At 42.5% G+C, this 26,105-nt stretch overlaps 2 protein-coding genes across 2 annotated transcripts in view; one reads left to right on the forward strand and one right to left on the reverse strand.

Moving 5' to 3' along the window:
* Positions 1-10,951, forward strand: part of LOC131143239 (zinc finger BED domain-containing protein 5) — a 49,353-nt gene extending 38,402 nt beyond the window's left edge. Inside the window, exon 2 of the mRNA XM_058091737.1 lies at positions 10,872-10,951. Coding sequence (XP_057947720.1) covers positions 10,872-10,951 — 80 coding nt within the window. The remainder of the gene's footprint in view (positions 1-10,871) is intronic.
* kcna4 (potassium voltage-gated channel, shaker-related subfamily, member 4) overlaps positions 1-14,521 on the reverse strand; it is a 78,083-nt gene extending 63,562 nt beyond the window's left edge. Inside the window, exons 1-2 of the mRNA XM_058069452.1 lie at positions 14,082-14,521; positions 10,517-13,954 (exon numbers count right to left, since the gene is read on the reverse strand). Coding sequence (XP_057925435.1) covers positions 11,589-13,637 — 2,049 coding nt within the window. The 5' untranslated portion in view covers positions 13,638-13,954; positions 14,082-14,521 and the 3' untranslated portion in view covers positions 10,517-11,588. The remainder of the gene's footprint in view (positions 1-10,516; positions 13,955-14,081) is intronic.
* Between the last annotated feature and the right edge of the window lie 11,584 nt (positions 14,522-26,105).

Consider the following 26,105-nt stretch of genomic DNA (forward strand, 5'->3'; position numbering starts at 1 on the left):
TGGATGAAATATGTACTGTATTACACCAGGGCTCTACATGAAAAACCAAAATGACTTGCCCATGGGGAATCCTTAAGGTGAGAACTACTTGCCCCAACTTGCCCCATGTAAAATGAAAAGACTGCCATAATGATATCATCTCATTTTTGTGGCATCACATGAGAATCTCAAATAAAGATGAAATGATGATCATTTCTTGTGGTTGTTTTCCTACATAGATCATGACGTTGCATGGAAATCTGGATTGTCAAGAGACTTCTAGGCACTTTGCCTTGATAAATAAAAGTACATTCATGATTGAATAAACATTGTGCTTAAGAAAAAAAATTGTGTAGATATATGTTAACATGGCATGCCATACTACCTTACACATCGTAGTCGTAGTAAGCAGTGATATTTATAAGTTGTGCACCACAATGAAACATTATAGAATAGACACATTTGTGTACTAGTAAAGTGTTTTTAATCCAGAAAAAAATGCTGAATGGTCAAACAATAATTTGTGAAGCAAAGGTGAGAAAAATCCACAGAGAAATGGAAGCGCTAGATTTTGTAGCTTGTGCAAAATCAGCACTTGGTATTGGATCTAATGGGTGGTGTTTCATTGTGACCACTTCAAATTGTCACAGCAATGTGATTCACTCACCTGTGCCATCATTTGATTTGCTGCCGCTAATAAAATACTTGTTTAGGAGGCACTGCTTCATCACTTTTTGCTCTTTTCCTTCACAAGTTGTTGAAGAATTAGACCATGTTGGCAGGGACGCCATGATAGATGTTTTCCTAGTCAAACCATCGCTGATTGGTTGATCGCCAACAAGAACGGGTGTGGGTAAAACGCGGACTGTGGACTACGGACCGCGGTCTAAATAAACGATTCTGATTGGTCCATTTCAAGATTTGCAAGGGTTGGTTTGCAAATTACCACCGGAATTACACAGTCCGTGTTTTACCAACACCCAACAAGAACCGCTTTTAAAAAAACTCTTGGCAGTATGGCATGCCAAAGTACACTTGCCCCACGGGAATATCACTGATTGGATTTACTTGCCCCAATTTGGTTTTAACTTGCCCCGGGCCATCGGTACATCGTTATTGTCGAGCCCTGTACACCCACATTGTAAATTGCCTTTATCTTCCGAATGTACAAATTTTGATGGACATTTAAGAATATATAGTGAATAGTGGATGTTGATGTGATGAGCTGTTTTTTTTTTGAGGGGGGGTTGTTTATTGCCGTAATACTACTTGGAGTTAGCAATGGCTGAATAACGAGGGATGAATAATTTTGAGATGAACCATACGTTGTCCTACCTGTCCTGTAATTTAACTACTGTATAATATAATAAACTGCAGGTTTTATATTACAACCTAAAATTAAAATGAAGAAAACAAAAGTCAAAATATTATTGGTATAAAGTCACAATATTACCAAAAATTCCAAGAAGTTGAAATATTTGTAAAAACAACTAGCAGTGGAGTAAAATGAATGCACTTTGTTGCCTATAACACAAAGCTGAGATGCAGGCTAAATAACTTAATAACGTAGTTAGCAAAGCTACATGCTTTACATGCAGGCATTGGTTTACAAAATGTAAAATATCAAGGTGGTCTTCTGGGAGAGGTTTGGACACCCCCGGTCTAAGCAAATAGCAGAGAATCCATGTTGGGCATCCTCACTGTTGATTGGGAACTATTACTGATGAGCTCCATTTTTGTATGAGATGAAACGGCACACGTCCATTTGTACGTACTTCCATGGAAAACCTCTAAGGCAGGGGTGCTCCCACTTTTTCAGCATGCGAGCTACTTTTAAAATGACCGAGTCAAAATGATCTACCCACTACAAAAATGCAAAACATCTATTTATTTTCAAATGTATTGAGGATTATTTGTACGTACAATGTATGTTGATGTACCTTACATAACCAAATGAGCCAATATTGCAAAACACACATAATTAACAATTAACATTTTTTGTAATTACCTGAGTTTACTTTGATGACTTGCACTGAATTGAACCAGCCAGGGATGCATAGTCCGGACAGTAGCTGCTGATAGCCAGCCTCAAGCACACTTCCAAATGTTTATCAGTCATGGATAATATCCGTATCATAATATCCGTATAATATTCCATATCCGTATCGAAGTGATATGTTTTTTGCCTTTTTACTTGGTCCAGTTTTTGCCTTTTTACTTGGTCCAGCTCCTTCACTCATTTTAGTGACCATAAACTTTAGCGAGGGCTTAAAATCTCGCAATTCGCCGACTAGCTTAGCACTTTTGACCTAAAGGTCAAAATTCAGTTGTCATCTGACTGGTTGTCCTGTATGTCAATCAAGTAACGGGGATGGATGATAGGCTGACATCGTAAGTTCTGCTGCACTTAGAGACGTTGTTTGATTTGATTGGTCGCCCGAAGGGCAACATTCAGTTGTCATCTGAATGGCTGCCCTGTATATCAATCAAGTGACGGCATTGATGCTAGGATGATATTTTTTTAATGTCACGCCGCGATCGACCAGCGATCGACCAGTACCACCTCCGCGATCGACCGGTAGCTCGCGATCGACTTAATGAGCACCCCTGCTCTAAGGAATAAGCATAAATAAGTGTGTTTGTCACATGGCCCAGGCCATATGGTCTGAATGGGCACTGCAGACACGTCCATGCATGTGACACTATTAAAACCATTCAGATCTGCTGTGTGGCCGGAGATGATACAGCCTGTTTTCACACTCAGCTCGGCAGCACGGCTCCAAGAATATGCCTGACCCACACACTTTGCTTGAAAAATGTTTTGGATTGCGCCTCTTGCCATAAGCCAGGTTATGTAAGCGCTAAGTGTGAGGCATAAAGTGGAGATGGCCGAGTGCCAGGCTGGGGTTGTTCTTCTATTTGCTTCTGAAAATATGCTGTATGAATTGTTCCTTTGAGAATGTAAACACACGCTGCAAAAAATCATGATATGCTAGTGCAGTGATGATGTGCTGAGGTGGAGTGGGTGATGGTGCAATGTTTGGGTTCTTGAGGTGCGCTCATAATTGTCGATGCTAAATATCGGTGTGTTGTCTGTTAAAGCGTTTCATCAACAGTCAAAGCACGTTACAGTCAGTGGTGTGCAGTCAGGAGCTTAGCCAGAAGCGCTGACCTACATGTTGAAGTGAAATTGTAGTATTTGTTCCTTTAAATGACATTTATTTATTCCCGACAGTCTATAACAGGGGTGCTCATTAAGTCGATCGGAGGTGGTACTGGTCGATCGCTGGTCGATCGCGGCGTGACATTAAAAAAATATCATCCCAGCATCAATGCCGTCACTTGATTGATATACAGGGCAGCCATTCAGATGACAACTGAATGTTGCCCTTCGGGCGACCAATCAAATCAAACAACGTCTCTAAGTGCAGCAGAACTTACGATGTCAGCCTATCATCCATCCCCGTTACTTGATTGACATACAGGACAACCAGTCAGATGACAACTGAATTTTGACCTTTAGGTCACCGCTCATGCGTAAACAACGATGCAAAGTGCTAAGCTAGTCGGCGAATTGCGAGATTTTAAGCCCTCGCTAAAGTTTATGGTCACTAAAATGAGTGAAGGAGCTGGACCAAGTAAAAAGGCAAAAACTGGACCAAGTAAAAAGGCAAAAAACATATCACTTCCATACGGATATGGAATATTATACGGATATTATGATACGGATATTATCCATGACTGATAAACATTTGGAAGTGTGCTTGAGGCTGGCTATCAGCAGCTACTGTCCGGACTATGCATCCCTGGCTGGTTCAATTCAGTGCAAGTCATCAAAGTAAACTCAGGTAATTACAAAAAATGTTAATAGTTAATTATGTGTGTTTTGCAATATTGGCTCATTTGGTTATGTAAGGTACATCAACATACATTGTACGTACAAATAATCCTCAATACATTTGAAAATAAATAGATGTTTTGCATTTTTGTAGTGGGTAGATCATTTTGACTCGGTCATTTTAAAAGTAGCTCGCATGCTGAAAAAGTGTGAGCACCCCTGATTTATAACCTCATTTTTGTTGTGTGTTTCTTGGCTGTAGTGCGTCCAGGGGTGTATGTGTGTGTTTGATTTTTATGTGTTGTCATATCAACGTAATCTGCCCAGGGCCTTCAGAATCCAAAGTGTTGGCCCCTGTCACATACACACTATAAGAAATGATTTGCTTGCAGGCGCCCAGTTCTGTTCTGATTGGTTGATCTGAGCAAAGAGGCAGGACCCCAGTCCTAATTGGTTGATCAGACCAAAGCTGTTCAAGAAGCTATGTTTGGCTCTTCATCAATGAGTAGGAAGTAGACATCTTTGGTGAGTAGATTTCATATTGATGTCATGTTGTTGGATCAATATTTATGGTGAACTGCTTCAGACAATGTTGTAGTGTAGATTTTTGGAGTTTTTGGAGTCTGAACCTTTAATCACAGGGAAAAATGCTGATTTTTGACAAGGCCCTCCTAAATAAATGGCTTGTCCCCCACCAACGTTGGTGTCATACTTTCAGCTTAGATGTGTCTCCTCTCAGATGTGATGGGACAATTAATACAAAAAAATCAATAAATACATACTGGTTCAGACGCTAACATTAAGTAGTGGTTGCTGACCAGATTTGGTCGCCTAAGACCAGGTCGCCCAGGCACCCACCCTTGACCGCCACCCAACACACAATGCACCGGACCCTTATGCTTGCCCCCGTAGGTGGTGGGTCTACGAGGGGGAGATCCCGTGTGGCTTCTTTGGGCTGGGCCCGGCCGGGAAGGCCCGACCACCAGGCGCTCGCCTGCGAGCCCCTCCCCCCGGGCCTGGCTCCAGGGTGAAGCCCCGGTATCCCACATCCGGGCGAGGTACGGTTCCTCCTCTTGCTTTTGTCCATATGGGTCTTCTGAATCACTCTTGGTCTGTCCCGTCACCTCGGACCTGTTTGCCTTGGGAGACCCTACCAGGGGCATATAGCCCCAGACAACATAGCTCCTAGGATCACTCGGGCACTCAAACCCCTCCACCACGATAAGGTGGTGATTTCCACTGAAATGTGTGCAACCCTCTGAAAAATCTGCCTGTGAGGTTTTTTTTGCACTGTGCACCTGTCAGCCAATTACTATTACGCGGGCTGCGCTTCGCCTGCGCTTCGCCTGCGCTTCGCCTGCGCTTCGCCTGCGCTTCGCCTGCGCTTCGCCTGCGCTTCGCCTGCGCCCTGAATAGATCAGGTCGGAGCTGGCAAGCTTTCTCCGCACCTTTGGCGGGCTGTTTTGTGCCAAGCTGAAAGTGTGGACACCTCCCCTCGTGCACCGCCATGCCCATCAGTGGTGCACTGGACCAAATTACCCCTGCGTGGGCTACGCCATGCTCCGCCGCCCTGCACCACCTTGCGCTGCGCCCCAAAATTAGAAATAGATTTCCATCGATTGGCGTAGCATGTGTGAAGCTGGCAAACTTTACACACTATTGTTGAATCTCGTGTCTCCTGGAAAAACATCTGCCCGGCCCACTGAAGGCCCAGGTACCACATGTATCACCCTCGGCTAGTTACAATTCGGCTTTGGGTTTAGACTGGTTTGAAATGAAATCCATTCCTGCTATGTGTGGGGTTTACATTTGCAAATCACCCGTGAATGGCGAAAAAACACCTCCCTCACTCACGGTGCAACCAGAAATAAGACAACAGAATATGTCTGTGTCATGGAAAGGTACAATCCAAAAAATATATGTATACACCACACAAACTATGCGCGTATTGAAATAATTGCTTACACGATAATACAAATGCAAAACTATACTATTTTATACCTATTTATAAACCACAAGATATGCCGGGTAACATCACATTGTGGAAGTGTGCATGTGGGCTACCCAACAAAAATAACTGTTTTGATCAAAAATCTGCAAATTTGAGGGTTCGCTGTATATCATATTACTAATTTACTCGTATGTCACTTTTTATGAACATATAGGTCCTGTTCAAAGACTTTTTGAAAAATATTATTTTTTACCATCCAGGTCTGGTCTTCTGGTCTACTTCTAGTTGACGCAAAACGTTTTTTTTTTTCTATTTTCCATTGAATCAAAAATTCTGCAGTAGTGGACAATATCACAATACAATAATAATCCAACTCAGTAGGGAATATATGCACAGTAATGACTCCAATGACTTTTCCCATAATATGCTGAATATTTATGATTATGAGTGCCTTGGTTTGGTCACACTACAAAAACATTCAGTTTATTCTTTCTCTTCGGGCTTTTCCCTTCAGGGGTCGCCACACCAACTCTCACACCAACTGCCCTCGTGTCCTCCTTCACTACATCCATAAACCTCCTCTTTGGTCTTCATCTAATTCATCTCTTCTACCAATATATTCACTATCTCTCCTCTGGACATGTCCCAACCATCTCAGTCTTACTTTATCTCCAAGGCCTCTAACATGTAATGTCCCTCTGATGTACTCCTTCCTGATCCTATCCATCCTGGTCACTCCCAATGTGAACCTCAGCATCCTCATCTCTGCTACCTCCAGTTCTGCTTCCTGTCTTTTCCAACAATAAAAGTGCCCACGGTCTGTTGAGGAACCAGATACTAGGTAATGGTTCTGGTTCCCCTAAAAAGATGTGAAGGTAAGCAAAAACATTCCGTTTACCTTGTGCTTTTATTTTGGAGGTAATTGAAGCTTTGCATGGGAATTTTCTTTCTTTTTTATTTTTAGGGGAACCAGAACCATTATCATGATCTAGTATCTGGGCCTCGATAGTCAGACCGTGGGCACTTTTATTGTTGTCCTAAATATAGCTTTATTTCATTAAAACACATAGTTTAATGTTTGTGGAAGGCTATCATGTTGGAAAGTCAGGAAATAAAAACTTTCCAAATGCGGTTACTTTGTTAAGTGAACCTAATGGGACAGTGCATGTACATTTTTAAAACTGTGCTCCTCTTTATGATGTAGTTAAGTGCCCCTGATCTACTGCAGTATGTCCACCATTTTCCTAACATAGTGCAACACATTTTCACATTGAGTTGATGAGATGACCTCACTGAGAGCTTCTCCGTTGGTGTCTAATAAGAGTGTTCTTTTAAGCTGTTGGTCAAGTAAGGTTGGGTTGGGTCTCACATGCATAAACTACTGTATGTGTACTTAACGTATCATTATTTATTGCATTTAATTATCCATTCAGCCCTCTGCAGCAAGATAACATTCATTTTATGGTTGTTTGTCTGTGTCCTGTGATTGACTGGACCAATCCAAAATCCACCCTGCCCCTGGCCCGAAGCCAGTTGGGATATGCTCCAGTCATCCATGACCATAACAAGGATATGCAGTATAGAGGATGGATGTACGAATGTGCGGATGTACGGATGTACGGATGTACGGATGTATGGATGTATGTATGGATGTATGTAGATGGATGCCGCATCCTATTTAGGGCAAGAGGCGGGGTACACCAATCACGCAGTACATACTGTATGTATAGACCCTGTCCACATGGGAATACTCATGCTTTGTTTTACTTTTTCTGGGCGGATTTTTAAAAAAACATCCCATCCACACGGAACCACTGACTGAGTGCCAAAAACTATGGCACACCAACATGTGGCCTGGCACACATAACACACCACATAAAGTCCATCATCTTGTGTTTGTCCAGCTTGTCACGACCAATAATGAAGTGAAATTACTTCTGTGAGTCAAGTTGGACTATAAGACAAAAAATAACAGCCGATTGGCATGACTCCCATTCGAAATATTCAGATATTATGTTGGCTTTTCAACAGCAGTACATAACCGGCCACTTCTGGTCTTGTGACAGCAACAGAGCGGCGACATCATTGTGGTCCGAAAGTAGTGGTTCACTTGTCTACACGGCAAGGCGAAGTTGTCAGATTTCGCACCATGGAAGCCATTTTCAAAAAATACATGTTCAGGGGACCCATAACACTGTTGGAACAATAAAATACTTTAACATTTCTTCCCATGTGGCTAGATCCAAAGACAAACAACCATCCACACCGACATTTTTAGAATCTCCAATTTAGAGTTTTCGGATACGGACAAAGCCAAAGTAGCCAGAGAAAACCCACGAAAACACGAAGAAACCCTTCATACTCCTCGTTCCGTAGACGTAGCATCCACTGTGTGGTTTGGAATGCGGGGGAAACAAGGAGTACATAGTAAACTCCATACAGATTTGACCAGGAAGTGACGTCAGGGGTTCAGAGTTGAGTTTTAGCTTGACTTGGGTTACGGACGCAATTTTATTAATGATTCTTATTATGGATTATCATCTCTGTGTGGAGTTTGCATGTTCTCCCCATGCATGCGTGGGTTTTCTCCGGGTACTCCGGTTTCCTCCCACATTCCAAAAACATGCTAGGTTAATGGGCCACTCCAAATTGTCCATAGGTATGAATGTGAGTGTGAATGGTTGTTTGTCTATATGTGCCCTGTGATTGGCTGGCCACCAGTCCAGGGTGTACCCCGCCTCTCGCCCGAAGACAGCTGGGATAGGCTCCAGCACCCTCCGAAACCCTCGTGAGGATAAGCGGTAGAAAATGAATGAATGAATTATGGATTATTGTCCATGTTGTGAGATAATTCAAACCTCCAATAAAGCCTGTTGTTTTGGCGATCAAGTCTGGTATATGTGTGTGTCTCACCAAACATTACAGTAATATAAGTGACATATATTGAGTATTTGACTTCATTCAGTCATTTGTGTATATTTTGCCTAAAATACATAAAGATTTGCTTTAATATGCATATTTTTGACTAATAATAGGAACAGCATCCATTATGAAAACTCTGATGAAGATGAGGATGATGACCTGAGCAAGAACTTGCTAAACAACACAAAACAGCATGATTTACTAATAATATATTTTTGGAAAACTGTAGTGAAGCTGCAAAATTTGAACTGCAAAGTGGTGAGGAACAACAGGATTACTAAAGCGCTCTTAAAACTAATCAATGTTGCATTGTTTACTTCAATTCATGAAAAGTCACAGGAAACCAGCAAAACCAAAAATGTTGCATTTATACTTTGCTAAAATTTCTTCCAAAGCATTCTGATGCATTGCAAAAGTCAATACATAATGATCTTCTATCATTTTAAATCCAAAAGCCAGGTTTTCAATTGTAAAACAGTTGATTGGTTGTCATGTTTTCAATCCCAACTGGGGGTGTCACGAGACAGTGACACGCCCATAAGACAAGATGATACACAAGATTGGGTCTATGAGACAAGATTTTAACAAAAAGGTATAAAAAACTATATGCCAATATATTGCAATCTACTAATTTAATTTCTAATATTACAGTCTTGACTGAAAAAAGGCTCACTCCATTCATGCTGTTGTTCTATGGAACAAATGTGCCAAGGGGAACGAGGGAAACAGACATGCATGGACATGGCCATATATTGAGGCCAGCAAAATGATCACGTTCATTTTCATTTGCTGTGTGATGAATTAATGAATTAATTATTATTGTCTCAGGACTACCACCCTCGGCCATCTCTGTGTGGAGTTTGCATGTTCTCCCCGTGCATGCGTGGGTTTTCTCCGGGTACTCCGGTTTCCTCCCACATTCCAAAAACATGCTAGGTTAATTGGCCACTCCAAATTGTCCATAGGTATGAATGTGAGTGTGAATGGTTGTTTGTCTATATGTGCCCTGTGATTGGCTGGCCACTAGTCCAGGGTGTACCCCGCCTCTCGCCCGAAGACAGCTGGGATAGGCTCCAGCACCCCACAATATTTTTGAGAATGTTTTGCCTAAAAAGTCATACCCAAAATACATAAATAGCTGTACTTTACTTTAATTTACTTTTTTCTGTAAAGTGTCTTTTATAGTGAGTATTTTGAAAAGCGCTATACAAATAAAATGTATTCATTCATTCATTTTCTACCGCTTATCCTCACTAGGGTCACGGGGGTGCTGGAGCCTATCCCAGCTGTCTTCGGGCGAGAGGCGGGGTACACCCTGGACTGTTGGCCAGCCAATCACAGGGCACATATAGACAAACAACCATTCACACTCACATTCATACCTATGGACAATTTGGAGTGGCCAATTAATAAAATGTATTATTATTATTATTATTATTTAATTACTTGGAGTAAAGGAATTGTTTTGGTGTCTTTTGAAAGCTAACAAGCTGAAAGTTTATCCCCCAAATACAAAATCTATCCAAGCTCATTTGGAGGGAAAATGATGTTTTTTGCGCCTTCAAAGGCATGAAATTATCAAGATGACAAACAACAACTTTATAATGTGTTTAAAACCAAATTGGATACTAGACTGGTGTCTAAATATACATGGGTATATATATTATATATATATCCTCAGCAGCATTCAAGCATTAAAAATAGATACTGAATGAATGTGGCCAAATACTACGGTGCATTGTAAATGAATATAACAAAGTCGGCTGCTTGTCTCCATCATAGATAAACATACAGTGGCTGTGAAGGGAAAACACCAGGCTACATACCTTGGAAGACATCCACATCCAGATGAGCACAGAGATCATCGTGGTCCTCTTGAGTCGAAAATAAAAGATATAGTCCAGCTAACATGGGGGAAGTTGCTCACAACCTCCTCACAAAGAGTCTTGGTTTTTGCTTCAGTGTTCCATTTGTGTCTGTGTAAAGGGATATTATCATTTAGAGGTGACTTCAAATGTTTCGGGGACACTCTCGTCATGAGTTGAGGCCTGGAGGGACACGTCGGTTCAAATCTGGTGACTCCTGTGCTTAGGGTGCGCATGTACAGTACCACATGATTCTTTCTAGCCCTGCTTTGTATGACTGCTAAATGTGCTGCCCTTTCCATGAGCTCCTCTTTAGGAGCGGAGGAGCTCCAAGAAGACTACTTTGTCCCCTTCCTGCTGAAGGTTATCAATATCCAGGTGCAGCTCAATAAATGAGAGGATCTCTAAAAAGGCCATTTGTTGAAGTTGTTCTATTTGAAAGGTTAAAGTCTCGTATTCACACAGAGTGAAATATTAAATGTAGTTCTTTTCTCAATTTTGAATGATATTTTACAGCTAATTAAAAAACAAATTCAGCATGTCATAATATTTTTTTAAAAGTTGAATGTTTTAAACTACTGTTTCACGCTCCAATGAGACTGCAAAAATTCCTTGAAATTGCCTCTTAGCCTGAATTGAACCTGAAATATAATAACTATTTTATTGAGATGCACCATTTTAATATTTGAAATGACCAAATAATGATTCATGACCTCTAATCTCGAATAATGTGTCAATCTAACTTGGTATTATTGCACTAACCATTAAGATTTAACACATAAGTACAGAGTGCAGAGCATATTTTTTATATATGTATTATTTGTATAATTTGGTATAATTTAATCAATGTGCCGTTTGGCAAATTTTGGTCCTAATGATGTGGCTAGAGTTTATGTAACCTGGTAACCATGGCGACCTGCTTGAAGGGGAGGGAGAGGAGGAGGAAGAGCTCTGCGTGACCCGTGCGTAAAGCTTGTTTGGGTGTCTAATAATGTTCATATTTAGGGAGAAGAATAAAAAAAACCGCTTCTAATCACACGTCAGTCTGAATGGATTTGGAGTTAGTACTGTTCCTTCTGCTTATGTCCGTGCCGTTCCCTTTACTGGGACTCTTATCCAGGCCGCACAGGGACTCCGTCACGCCTTCTTCCATCTCCATGTACTCCGCTTTGTCCCCCAGCGAGGAGGCGGACTGCGAGCCTTTGAATTTGCGTAAAAAGTCCGGGAAGTAGGGGCAGCCGGGCGGCATGCTCTCAACCACCGGCGCCTGGTCCTCGTTGTCGGTCTCTCGGTGGTAAAAGTAGTTGAAGTTGGATACTATAACCGGCACCGGGAGCGCAATGGTCAACACGCCGGCTATGGCGCACAGCGAGCCCACTATCTTCCCCCCCACGGTGATGGGCTTCATGTCCCCGTAGCCCACCGTGGTCATGGTGACCACGGCCCACCAGAAGGCGTCGGGGATGCTGGTGAACTGCGAGGTGGGCTCGTCCGCCTCGGCGAAGTAAACCGCGCTGGAGAAGAGGATGACGCCGATGACCAGGAAGAAGATGAGCAGGGCCAGCTCCCTCATGCTGGCGCGCAGAGTGTGGCCCAGGATCTGGAGGCCCTTGGAGTGTCTGGACAGCTTGAAGATGCGGAAGACCCTCACCAGGCGGATTATTCTCAGGATGGCGAAGCTCATGGCCTGCTGGCCGTTGCCTTGGTGCTGCGCCAGGTCGGTGCCGAGGGTGATGAAGTAAGGCAGAATGGAAACGATGTCGATGGTGTTCATGATGTTTTTAAAAAACGCCGTTTTGCTGGGACACGCAAAGAAGCGCACGATAATCTCGAAGGAGAACCAGATGATGCAAACGGTCTCCACGATGAAAAAGGGGTCGTTGAAGGGGGTAAATCCGTGGTCCGGCTGCGTGGAGTTGACTTTGGGCTGCAGGTACTCCTTGTCGTCCCTGAATTCAGGAAGCGTCTCCAGGCAGAAGATGACAATGGAGATGACAATGACCAGCACCGACACCACCGCGATGCCCCTGGCCGGGCTGGAGCTTTCCGGGTACTCGAAAAGCAACCAGATTTGCCGCTTGAACTCGTCCTCCGGGAGCGGCTTCTCTTCCTCTTTGACGAAGCCCTCATCCTCCCGAAACTTCAGTATGGCCTCCTCTCCAAGTTCGTAAAACTTCACCTCCTCGGAGAAGATGTCGAAGGGGACGTTGGCGGGTCTTTTCAAGCGGCCCCCGGACTGGTAATAGTACAGAATGGCGTCAAAGCTCGGCCGATTCCGGTCAAAGAAGTACTCGTTCCGCAGCGGGTCAAAGTACCGGATGCGCTTGTTCGGGTCTCCGAGGAGCGTGTCCGGGAACTGAGTGAGAGTCTTGAGCTGAGTTTCGAACTTGAGACCCGACACGTTGATGACAACTCTTTCACAGCAGCCGAACTCGCTGTAAACGTTCTCGTATCCGGACTGAGGATGTCTGTCGGTGATGGACACGGTCTCGTCATCATCATCACCATCATCATCGTCGCCGTCGTTGTCATCATCCATGTTGCACAGAAGACCGGACCTCTTCATTCCCCGCTCATCCTCATCTTCCTCCTCCTCTTCCTCTTCGATCATGATGTCCTCCTCGGATCCGAGCAGCGCCAGTTCGGAGTGGCGCAGGTCCCCGCCGAGAGAGCTCCGGCTGCGTCTCCAGCGTCCGACCCCGCGTTGCTTTTTGCGCTCTCTGAGGAGTCTCTGCTGCTCGGAGTCCTGTTGGTGTTGCGAGGAGGAGGAGGAGGAGGTGGAGGAGGAGGAGGCGTTACCGCCGCTGCTGATGGAGGAGGCGGTGCGAGACGGATGCTGGCGGTTGTTAAGGAGATGTGCGCCCGAGGTGGAGGAGGAGGACGAGGAGGAGGAAGTGGTGGACCCCCCAGAGCCGACGCCAGCTCCATCTGCTCCAGGGCCGCCCTCGGTCGCCGCAGCCGCAGCAGCTGCAGCGGCTCTGGACTGGGCCGCCCTCTCACGCTCCCTCTCCCGGGCTCGGGCGTACCCGTAAGGCGGGTGGCTGTTGCACCCGCCGTCCGCGCCCACCATTGCGAACTCCATTTTAAGTCACAAGGTTCTGACCGTGAGTGGTAAAAGTTGCAGCTCGGAGGTGGATTCAAATCTTTTATGACATCATTTCCACAGCAAAGGTGAGGGGCAGTGGGGGCCCGGCCTGTTACGCACACACTTGCAGCAACAGCGGCAGCAGCAGCCTTGATGTGGTCACCATTGTCTCTCTGGTGGTCTCCATCAGGTGGTTAAATCCTCCAGATGCGTCTTTTGATCCTGCTTGGTCACCACCGGTTGCCATTTTATGGGAGACATTAAAACAAATAGGATCCTTGCTGTTATATTCGATGCTGTGATGTTGTGTGGAGCTGAAAAAAAAACAACAACACAAAACGTTAGTGGAGTACTTCTTCCTGCTGCGTGGATTTTACACTAAAGAAACTTCATTCTTGTCGGCATTTAAACACCAGCGCATGTTCTGCCATTCGTACTTACATGTGGTCCGGAAGAGGTGATGGTTTTGCCCCGAATCTCCGCGCCGGTCTCGGATGTGATGTGACCAATCCTTTTCGGAGCCGAGCACCTCATCCACTCCATCCACTACATCCACGCGAGCTCTGACGCACTCTCACAAGGACACTTTTTTTTTGGGCTGCGTCTCGACGTCTCAATTCAACAGGATCAGCTGCGACTTGAGCCCACCGTGTCCGCTCCATCGACCGTTAATGGTTGCAGCAGGACGATTTACAAAAGGTGTTCAAGCTGCGAGATGATCCCGATGATGATGATGACAGCCCCACGCAGGGGCTGATTGTTGGGGGGGGGGCCTAAAAGTTTACCTTCACGCCGCTGAATGCAAATGTCCCCTTGCATGGCGGAGTCTGAGCATCACACATCTGCCTTGTCTGCAGCTGCAGCCCTACCTATCCTCCTGTATCCCTTCCGCGCGTGCGTGTACGCGTGCGTGCACGCGTGCGTACGTGCGTGTGTGTGGCGAAGAGCCTGTGAACAGTGGTTCTTGTCATTGCAGAGCAAGCTGGCGGTGCTCGGTCCTCCCCCGGTGGACGGACTTGGTCACTGCAAGGTCCTCCTCCAGAGCTCACAATTATGAATCAATAATCAATCATTAGACACTTCCAACACCTCATTAGAGAGGAGGAACTTTATCACCGCTGTATGTCACTTTCATGTTAAATCACTTGTGTGGAATGGAAGGCAGCTTCTATGAGCCATTTATACGTATATGAGACATTTCCCATGGGACCAATCTATTTAGCTATGGTATCTAAATCAGGGGTCTCAAACTCAATTTACCTGGGGACCACTGGAGCTACGGTCTGGGCAAGGCTGGGTTTTCCAAAAAAAAAAAAAAAAACGCATTTATTAAAAAAATATACAAACTTTTTCAGTGCTTTGGTTCCGATTTTCTACAATAAAAGCTCTGATAAAACATTCCACTGTTCTCAAATATCTTATTATCTTATCTTATCTTATCTTATATCTTAATATTTTTATTTTTCTGTGCAAAATAAGATGAAAAATAAATCAACAAATCAAGAATAAAGAAAATCAATCAATCAGTAATAAATAAATATAATAATAATAACAAAACGGCAAATAATAAAAACTTAAGAAACCACATACTATAGTTGGTGGGTATAGACAAATTATTTTTTTCAGATTAAAATGAACAAAGCATTATTAGAGCCCTGTAGACATGACAAAACACGACTATAGTCACATTTATACTCTTTTTATTTACAACATATTGCACAACTGCAGGGTCTTGAGACACATGCTAACTCGCAAACTAGAGAGCTAGGTAGCCTTCAAGTTATTTCCTTTAAACTTAAATAGCCAAAAACTTACCACTTCCACACGGATAGGGAGGATAACTATTAACAGTTATTTAACCTTTAACATGAACATTAATCAAACGTAATAATTTTTTCTGGGTACATGATACCATACAGCATCCATATCAAACTTGCGCGGGCCGCACTAACATTAAGGCGGGGGCCTCAAACTAGTGTCCTGCGGGCCACATTGTTTGAGACCCCTGATCTAAATCAAATCAACTTTATTTGTAAGCACTTTTCCTGCAAGGACATGCAACACAAAGTGCTTTACAGAATTAAAAACCACAATTAAAAAGAAAAACAATTACAAAGAAAGCTCCTCCCTCCCACCCTCCATTCTGGACAACCCCCCCCCCCCCCCCCCCCCCCCCCCCACACACACACGCACACACACAGTAGGGAGACATGGCATGGCACTGAGGATCAAGGAAATGGTCCCCACTGGGAGGAGCCGCAGGCCGTGCCATCGGGACCAGCACCCGGGCCCCCTGACTCCGACAGACGGGCGGACCCCCACATCAAAGGGAGGAACCCCCAGCCGGCCGGCCGGGTCGAGGGGACCCAAGGATGGCACCCCATCAGCAGACCCGACACAGCCCCCAGTGTGCAGGAACCCGCTGAGGAAACACTGGAGTTAAAAGCTAAAGACTAAGAGCATAAAATGGGACTAAAAAGATAAAAACGTTTAAAATATGAGTTAAAATCCTGATTGAAAAGGTGTGTCTTTAATCTTCTTTTAAAAATATCAACAGTCTCTGCAGTCCTGAGGCTCTCCGGCAGGCTGTTCCACAGGTGGGGGCCATAGTGGCTAAATGCTGCCTCACCGTGGGTTTTTGTTCTGGGTTTTGGTATTGTTAAAAGGCCAGTGCCGGAGGACCGCAGGGTCCACCCGCGGGGGTTGATATGGTAAAAGCAGATCAGATAAATAAGAAGGTGCCATTAAGGCCGTTAAGACATTTAAAAAGCAGTAAGAGAATCTTAAAACCGATCCTCTATATAGTAGATAATATATTCATCCATCCATGTAAACAAGTGTTACTTTTGCTATACTTCTTGTTGTTGCAACATAAATTTCCACATCACCGCATGGTTGCTTTTACTCCACAAACAATAAATAAGTCATCTGAAATGTCAAAGAAAGGAGTGAGTTGACGAGGTGACAGCGTCCCATACACTATCCCTTGAAAGGATGCTCCTCATGGGCTTTGAGGATGATAAGGACGGCACCACTGATTGGTTGCTTACAGTACAGACGTAGAGTGATTCTTGACCACTCTGCTTCAAAATTATTATTTACTGAAAATAATGGTTATTCATTCATCTGTCTATAATAGGTGGATGTTGCTTGATCAGCCACCCATCAGTATCGACCGATTTACATGACAAAGCACATGTTTGGTATATGTCGATATATGCCTTTCAATGCCGATCACCTCTGACTCGTATGCACACTGTGGCGAGCCCCACCTCTTTATTCTTTTTAATAATGACCTATTTTGGGCGTCCCTGGCAAGTTCTCCTTTATACGGCACCCCCGGCCAATAATACAAGAGAGGAGAAATATGATCTCAGGGAAGAAGTACATTTGAAACACTTCTATGCTAGGACTACGTTATGCTAGCCATAGCATTTCAGTATGTGGAATCAAACTATGGAATGGATTGAGTAAGGAAATCAAACAATGCACAACGATGAGCCAATTCAAGAAACAATACAAGCAGTTGATGTTTGCTAAATACAAGGATGAAGAGTCTTGAACCAGTCATGATGTGCTATATATATCACTATATTGACACTTACTATGGTACCCATTATGGCATTGGATGCTCATATCACCTCCTACTTTGTACACCTCGTACATTATTAAAAAAAAAAAACTTATGTAAAAACTGTATTATGGAAAGCAGGAAGTGAACAAATGTAACAGTTACTGATTGTAAAAGTACCAGATGGAGGGGTAGGATTTAATAAGCTTTGCTTCTTCCTACTCCTTTTGGACATGTGGAACTGGGAACTGATTATGGGATGCACTCAATTGGAATCTGATGCATGTTCAAATGAAATAAAACCATTACCATTACCATTATTAAATAATAATGAATTGAAAAAAAATGCAGTTAATCTACTGTATGTAATTGATATCGGCTGATGACTGGTATCGGAATGGGTAGCATAAAGCCCTGATCGGAGCATCTCTCCTGTCTATGCAAGCAATATCCAGTGGTGCTTAGGTCACAAAGTGTGGAAGGACGAAGGGATAAACAATATTCATATTTATTTCTGCTCAGTACCAATTAGGTGTCCCCAGTGTGGCTCACTGGATGAAGTGGATTCAACTAAACCAAGTCTCAAACATAAACTCTATGCAAACCGGCAAGCTGGAGTTGCACAAGATACGGCCTTTAAGGAAGTTCTTGTATTATACTGTATACTGTTGTATGCCAGGGGTGTCAAACTCATTTCGCATCGTGGGCCACATACGGCCTAGGGAGATGTCAAGTGGGCCGGACCATTAAAATTATACCATACTCTGCTATAAATAACCAAAATATCATGTCTTTCCTTTGTTTTGGTGTAAAGAAGCACAAGAACATTAGGAAAAGATTGAAATTTAATGAACTATCCTTTTACAAAACATTTCATGAAACACCTCATATTTCCTTAGACAAATGTGCAATTTACTTTTATCATTCACAAATATGCATTGCAACTGATCCCACTGATTGTACAAAGGCACACAACTTTAATTGGTACTGAAAAATATAGTAATGCACTTTAAGATTAAATGAGACTTTTAAAGAAAGGGATTTTAAACCACTTACACATACGCATATAAAATCTAAATGTAATCCCTGCATACACCTTACAAACTAAGGAGAGTGATTTTAAATGTGTAATGAAGAAAGTGTTCGCCTGTCCTGTAAATCTGTAAACTTCATACATGAAACATACATACACATACAATATATACTGAACATTTATGGAGTTGTATGAACAGTAGAATTCCATCACACAACTTTTGTTTTGAAGCTGCTGACTAACATTAAAGTGCACATTTTTTAAATCACCACAGTAAGGATTCATCTTCACAGAGCTGTATTCTTTCAATGCAAACAGTAAGCCGTCATATTTTTCGCTGTGATGAGTCTCATAGTGGCGTCGAATATTATATTCCTTCAATACCGAAACTTGTTGCAAACACACCAAGCACAAAGGTTTTCCGTGCATGTCTGTAAATAAATAGGACGTGGTCCATTTTTCTTTGAAAATTCTACACTCCTTATCTACTTTTCTCCGTTTGGATAACGACATTTTGGCTAATGAGGGTGTAGCGGAGAGGTAGAGACCAAGGTATTAACGTCGTAACAAGCAGCAGATGGCGCATTGATACCGTCTGCTGTTTTCAGTCTGTCTCAGTGATGCGGCTTGTCTTCTACTCTGATGGAAAGAGTGCGCCCCTTAGCGGATAATCCATGAATTGCAGCGAATTAAAAATATTAATTCCATGTCTTTTATGCATTTTTTTCCACTTTCAAATTATCCTGCGGGCCTGATCGAACCTCCTTGGGGGCCAGTTCCGGCCCGCGGGCCGTATGTTTGACACCCCTGTTGTATGCAAATAGCAACAAACACTCACCCACACAGCAAAAAAGGGTCATCGACTCGGACCACTATCTCACACATGGGTTTTTCAACACAAACACAAAGCAAACATGCTGTGATATGTTATTTTATAGCAATAAAGAAAGAGGGAAGGGTGCCACTGAAGACTGAGGTCTTCCACTAAATGGAAGCGGGTACATCAATAACCTTTTGCCATTCAATGTTTTTGTTTCATGTTGTGCATGATATTTGTCTCATATACTGCAAAATGTGTGCATTCTCAAAAAAAAAACAGACTTGAAAGTGCTGTGATCCTCCAATGTTGCCATTACATAGATCATAGACATTGCATCCATGTCATGAGTCATCAATCCTAAATCATTTAACACAATTGAAACATTGACATTTGCATAAATGGACAATGCAAAACACAACTGTGGCACCGACTTTAATTTCAGTTGCATAATACTTGAAGGGCATGGGGGGAGGGATCATTTCACAATCGCATGTATACTTGGGAGGAATATTACAGCATTACTCTGGTTGCAATTAGTACAACAGAGACTGTAAAGAAAGAAATAATTATCAATGCAGTACCTGAGTGGTGGAAATTGAATACTAAAGTGAAGGCATTTCAATATTCATAGTCATTTGTCATAAATATCACATAGTGTGTCTACAACATTTTTACAATACAAAACAAAGATCAATTTGAGCATAAAAGATGCAAAAGATCCAACAGAATTTGACATTAAAATGTGAAGTAAAGCAGTATTAGTGTGCAGAGACAAATGTAGTTACCCATAACACAGTCTAGAAATCCTCCCCCTGAGGACTCTAAGTGGGTTTCGAATAGAGGATAAGGGAATCTTAAAGGACCAAATTATAGAATGAGAACCAGATTGTTTATTCCTGACAACAATACCTAATACAGATGTCCGGGCTTATCTGCAGTCCCTGTATGCCTACAAGTAAGCGGGTCTTATTACAGCGCAGCTGCAAAAAAAGCACTCTTCCTTTCCCTGCCCGGTCTTTTATACACTCAAGATTGTGTAAGAGGCTGGAGTCCTGGACCAATCAGCTTTCGTCACTGCCCTTGTTTGAACCGCTTCTTTCACGGTGTTTCTGCTTTTGTTTGTTTGCTGGGGCATCAGGGTATTTTTCCTTTGTTCGCAGGGGCATCAAGGCGTCTGGAACATTCTGCTTTTCCTTTGTTGCAAAGCAAGCTGTCATATGCGTACTCGATGTTTCCACCTTAACTGTCAGTTGTCACATTAGTCCTTTTTTTGTGTGGGTGCGTGTATAAGTATCTTTTGTCTGTATTTGTGAGACCATGTGTTTGTTTTAGCTTTTATCTTTAGCTAGCAAAATCGAGCAAATACCTTGAACAGCCAGGTCCTAGTTCAGTTTGAGTACATTGTGCATGTAATCTGTGACCGGTGCAACTTAATCAGTATGTAGCCCAGAAAGCCCATTCCCTCACATTCCAACAATTAATCTGACAGAAACACTAATTAGAAGAGCAGCAGCTCGTCACTGCTGACAGTAAAATCACTAGAACATTCAGGAACTATTCCCCAGAGGAACAATCCTCAAGGCAAACAAGCAGGTCTAATCTTCCAGAAGTTATCATTTGGTTTCCTGGGCACTCACTTGCCACTGCACTATGCTGTGTTATTTGCATCAGTAAGATATTTGATGAATTTAAACGTATGTGTATTAGGGTGCATCAAAAAACACAATTATGGAATTTTGATATGGCTGGGTACTAAAAGTGTTCCAATATATGTAGAAACAACACATACCAAATATTTTTCCAATCCATGATTATTTAGGGGTGCCACCATACATCTGTTTTTGTGGAATAAAGTGGTGAACAGTTCAATGGTCGCCATGGAGATTTGAGGTGATCTTTATGTTTTTGTTGGTATTTATACTCCTATTACATATTACTAGCAAATTTGTGGTTTTGTCTTTGTAATTTGAATGATTTGTAGTCATATTTATCGGTATTTAGTGCTCATTGCCTCTACTGTAGCTAACATTAGCTAGCAACAGTTTGCTAATGACAGTTAGCTAATAGCTGAGCAAGCATAACATCAACAACAGTAATATAGAGTAATATTGCTGATGCTTCATGTTTATTGAGAGTGGTACTGTATAGTTCATTGTACTCAACATTTCCAGGTCAGCTTTTTGGCAATTGCACATTAGAAATTGCACATTTTTTGAAATTTTACAAAAGTTTATGTGTGATCAGGTGGCACCCCTAAATCTCAATGGATTTTCTCAAAACTTTGCAAAAGACATTTTTATGTTCATTAGTAAAAAATAAATGGGGGCGGCACGGTGGACGAGTGGTTAGCGCGCAGACCTCACAGCTAGGAGTCCAGGGTTCAATTCCACCCTCGGCCATCTCTGTGTGGAGTTTGCATGTTCTCCCCGTGCATGCGTGGGTTTTCTCCGGGTACTCCGGTTTCCTCCCACATTCCAAAAACATGCTAGGTTAATTGGCCACTCCAAATTGTCCATAGGTATGAATGTGAGTGTGAATGGTTGTTTGTCTATATGTGCCCTGTGATTGGCTGGCCACCAGTCCAGGGTGTACCCGGCCTCTCGCCCGAAGACAGCTGGGATAGGCTCCAGCACCCCCGTAACCCTTGTGAGGAAAAGCGGTAGAAAATGAATTTAATTTAAAATTATGAATTTAAAATTTCCCATTGAAATTTGATGCACCCTAATGTGTACACTTTAGGGCAACCTTTCAGCACACATCCAGTACTGTACACCTTAGTCAGCACCAGGGGGGGATATGGGGCCACTAGTGATTAACGTTGACAGAGTGGATATGTCACCGGTGCCCTGGATGCTGGAGTACACAAGATCTGCTCCAAAAACCTGTCTGCATCTCCTGGGTTCAATGACTGTTCAGATCAAGATTCATCTTGTAGGGACAGCTGGCATTGGAAGTCAGACCTCAATGGATTTGCATGGTTTGAGTTGAATATATGAGTTGAGTTATATGTGTTGAACTTGATTTCTAGCTGACAGTCAGTTCTTATACGTTGTTAGATGTTTACCAACGCTCTGTTTTTAAAGGGAATATTTTAAAGGGAAACTTTTACACATTATTACTCAGTGTCAATGCAAGAGTGAGGTGGACCTTTTCCAAGCTGACTGGGCAAGAAGGGGGGGGGGGCACCCTGGAATAGTTGCCAGTCAATCACAGACCTGTGAGGTTTTAACAATGGTGAAACAATGCATGAAAGGACCATCAAAAATGAAACGCATCATAAAATAAGGGAAGATGAAGATGGACTGAAACCTAAGAGTTGGAGAAACATAAATTGTGGAACATTTTCTTTGAAAAACAGGTTTGGGTGGGAAATTGCTTCGTGTTACTTACAGCTAAATGTTGTCCTATATACACTCCAGCAGCGGACTCTAACGTTTTTCCCTGTGAGAGCTACTTTGATCAAATGAAAATGGCAAAGAGCTACTCTTTTTTGTGGCATTTATTGTCATGGATTATTTTAACGCAAACACATCGAATATGCAGGCCACATGGTGGCCAAGCGGTTAGCATGTTGGCCACACAGTCAGGTGGTCGGGAAGACTTGGGTTTGAATCTCCAATTGGGCATCTGCTTATGTGCCCTGTGATTAGCTGGCCACCAGTCCAGGGTGCAGCCCGCCTCTCGCACAAAGTCAGCTGGGATAGGCTCCAGCATACCCCTAGTGAGGATAAGCGGTTTCCATCCATAGAAAATGGATGGAAACCAAATATGCCTTGAACAATGGTTAGAATTTTTAATTTGTTCCAGAAGGTCCAACACTAATCAATGCTAACCAATGCTAACCAATGCTAACCAATGCTAACCAATGCTAACCAAATCAATCTGTCCCATGACAAATTATGTAAATCCAAAACAAAAAAAAGCGAAAACCACAAATGAGTTTTTATAGTTCTATAATTATACTTTTAAATGCAGAAAACAATTCAAAATTAAAATAAATGATGAATGAAAGGATACATTAATATTATAATAGGCTACTTTTACCTTCATTGAAGACATGATTCTAGGTGCCACTGTTACCCCAAAAATCAATGTGGCAGAGAACAACCACCACCAACTTCCCGTTATTTCTTCAATTCAATAGTTTCTCACCTCAATAGCCCAAAATAGAGGCAAAGAAAGTTGCAAGTGCCTGCATTTTGCCAAAGAAGGTGAGAAAAACGATTAAAGACCTCAACACTTTGTGTCTTTGGGAACAGTCACAACTTCGATGAAGATAAAAGTAACCTTAAAAGTCAATTTGTCACTTTAATGCGTAATTTATATGCATTTAGAATTGTTTTCAAACACTAACAAATCATGTAGCTGACTTCCTGTTCCTGGTTGCCATTTTGTTAGCTTGCTATTGGGATGCTAACAGTCGGACGACGTTTTGTGGCAAAAATAAATTAAAAACACAAGACACATGCCAGGGCTGCATGGCGGACGAGTGGTTAGCGTGCAGACCTCACAGCCAGGAGACCAGGGTTCGATTCCACCCTTTGCATGTTCTACCCGTGCATGCGTGGGTTTTCTCGGGGTACTCCGGTTTCCTCCCACATTCCAAAAACATGCTAGGTTAATTGGCCACTCCAAATTGTCCATAGGTATGAATGTGAGTGTGAATGGTTGTTTGTCTATATGTGCCCTGTGATTGGCTGGCCACCAGTCCAGAGTGTACCCCGCCTCTCGCCCGAAGACAGCTGGGATAGGCTCCAGCACCCCAGCGACCCTCGTGAGGATAAGCGGTAGAAAATGAATAAATGACTGAATGAATGAAGACACATGTCACTTGGAGAAGGCACGCAAATTGAGACAAAATTATGGTGTATATTTTTGTATAAAACCGAAACATACGCTAACGCGGGTGGACGTTAACTGAGGTTCCACTGTACATGTAAAGTGCACAGTCTACAGTACCACTGTAAAAAAAAAGCCCACAATAAAATATTGATATCTAATTAAGATCTATTAAATGTACTCATAAATCACAAGCAATGTTTGCTGCACTGGAGGAATAATAGCATATTTAGTTCGAGGTGTCCAAAAAGTAGTAACACTTCCTGAGAGGACAAAGGTGACACTTCATAAAGGTCCTGGTTGGTTTGTTAGGTGGCATTTCAGCAAAATGCAGGAAGTCCCCGAAGGCTGCGTGGGGAGAGACAGAGACGCCCTGAGCCTGTGGCGCTAAATGTTAAATTGGACTGTCCCTGCAGATTTAGAAGCCTGCGGTGCAGTGGGAAGGTTTCACTTAATGCACCAAAACACAGGTTTTGTCTAAGAAGGGTAGTACAGCAGGGAGACACAGGAAGTGTTTGTATAGGATGGTGTCATACACAACAGGGCTCTACATTAAAAACAAAAATGACTTGCCCATGGGGAATCCTTAAGGTGAGAACTACTTGCCCGAACTTGCCCCATGTAAAATGAAAAGACTGCCATAATGATATCAGCTCATTTTTGTGGCATCACATGAGAATCTCAAATAAAGATGAAATGATGATCATTTCTTGTGGTTGTTTTCCTACATAGATCATGACGTTGCATGGAAATCTGGATTGGCAAGAGACTTCTAGGCGCTTTGACTTTTAGAAGTTGTGCACCACAATGAAACATTATTGAATAGACACATTTGTGTACTAGTAAAGTGTTTTTAATCCAGAAAAAAATGCTCAATGGTCAAACAATAATTTGTGAAGCAAAGGTGAGAAAAATCCACAGAGAAATGGAAGCGCTAGATTTTGTAGCTTGTGCAAAATCAGCACTTGGTATTGGATCTAATGGGTGGTGTTTCATTGTGACCACTTCAAATTGTCACAGCAATGTGATTCACTCACCTGTGCCATCATTTGATTTGCTGCCGCTAATAAAATACTTGTTTAGGAGGCACTGCTTCATCACTTTTTGCTGTTTTCCTTCACAAGTTGTTGAAGAATTAGACCATGTTGGCAGGGACGCCATGATAGATGTTTTCCTAGTCAAACCATCGCTGATTGGTTGATCGCGAACAAGAACGGGTGTGGGTAAAACGCGGACTGTGGACTACGGACCGCGGTCTAAATAAACGATTCTGATTGGTCCATTTCAAGATTTGCAAGGGTTGGTTTGCAAATTACCACCGGAATTACACAGTCCGTGTTTTACCAACACCCAACAAGAACCGCTTTTAAAAAAACTCTTGGCAGTATGGCATGCCAAAGTACACTTGCCCCACGGGAATATCACTGATTGGATTTACTTGCCCCAATTTGGTTTTAACTTGCCCCGGGCCATCGGTACATCGTTATTGTTGAGCCCTGTACACCCACATTGTAAATTGCCTTTATCTTTTGAATGTACAAATTTTGATGGACATTTAAGGATATATAGTGAATAGTGGATGTTTGTAAAAATCAGATTTGATGAGCTGTTTTTTTTTTTTTGGTTGTTTATTGCCGTAATGTACTACTTGGAGTTAGCAATGGATGAATAACAAGCGATGAATAATTTTGAGATGAACCATACGTTGTCCTACCTGTCCTGTAATTTAACTACTGTATAATATAATAAACTGCAGTTTTTATATTACAACCTAAAATTAAGATGAAGAAAACAAAAGTCAAAATATTATTGGTATAAAGTCACAATATTACCAAAAATTAAAAGAAGTTGAAATATTTGTAAAAACAACTAGCAGTGGAGTAAAATGAATTGGATTGGTTTGCAAATTACCACCGGAATTACGCAGTCCGTGTTTTACCAACACCCAACAAGAACCGCTTTTAAAAAACTCTTGGCAGTATGGCATGCCAAAGTGCACTTGCCCGTATTGTTATTGTTTTGTACAATTGAAACTAAAATATATATATATAAAAGAAAGTGCACTTGCCCAACAGGAATATCACTGATTGGATTTACTTGCCACAAATTTTGTTTTAACTTGCTCCGGGCCATCGGTACATCGTTATTGTCAAGCCCTGAACAATATAGTTCACTAGAACTATAAGCGAAAAATAAAATCCT

This window comes from Doryrhamphus excisus, chromosome 1, assembly GCF_030265055.1.
Source record: "Doryrhamphus excisus isolate RoL2022-K1 chromosome 1, RoL_Dexc_1.0, whole genome shotgun sequence".
Classification (NCBI taxonomy): Eukaryota; Metazoa; Chordata; class Actinopteri; order Syngnathiformes; family Syngnathidae; genus Doryrhamphus; species Doryrhamphus excisus.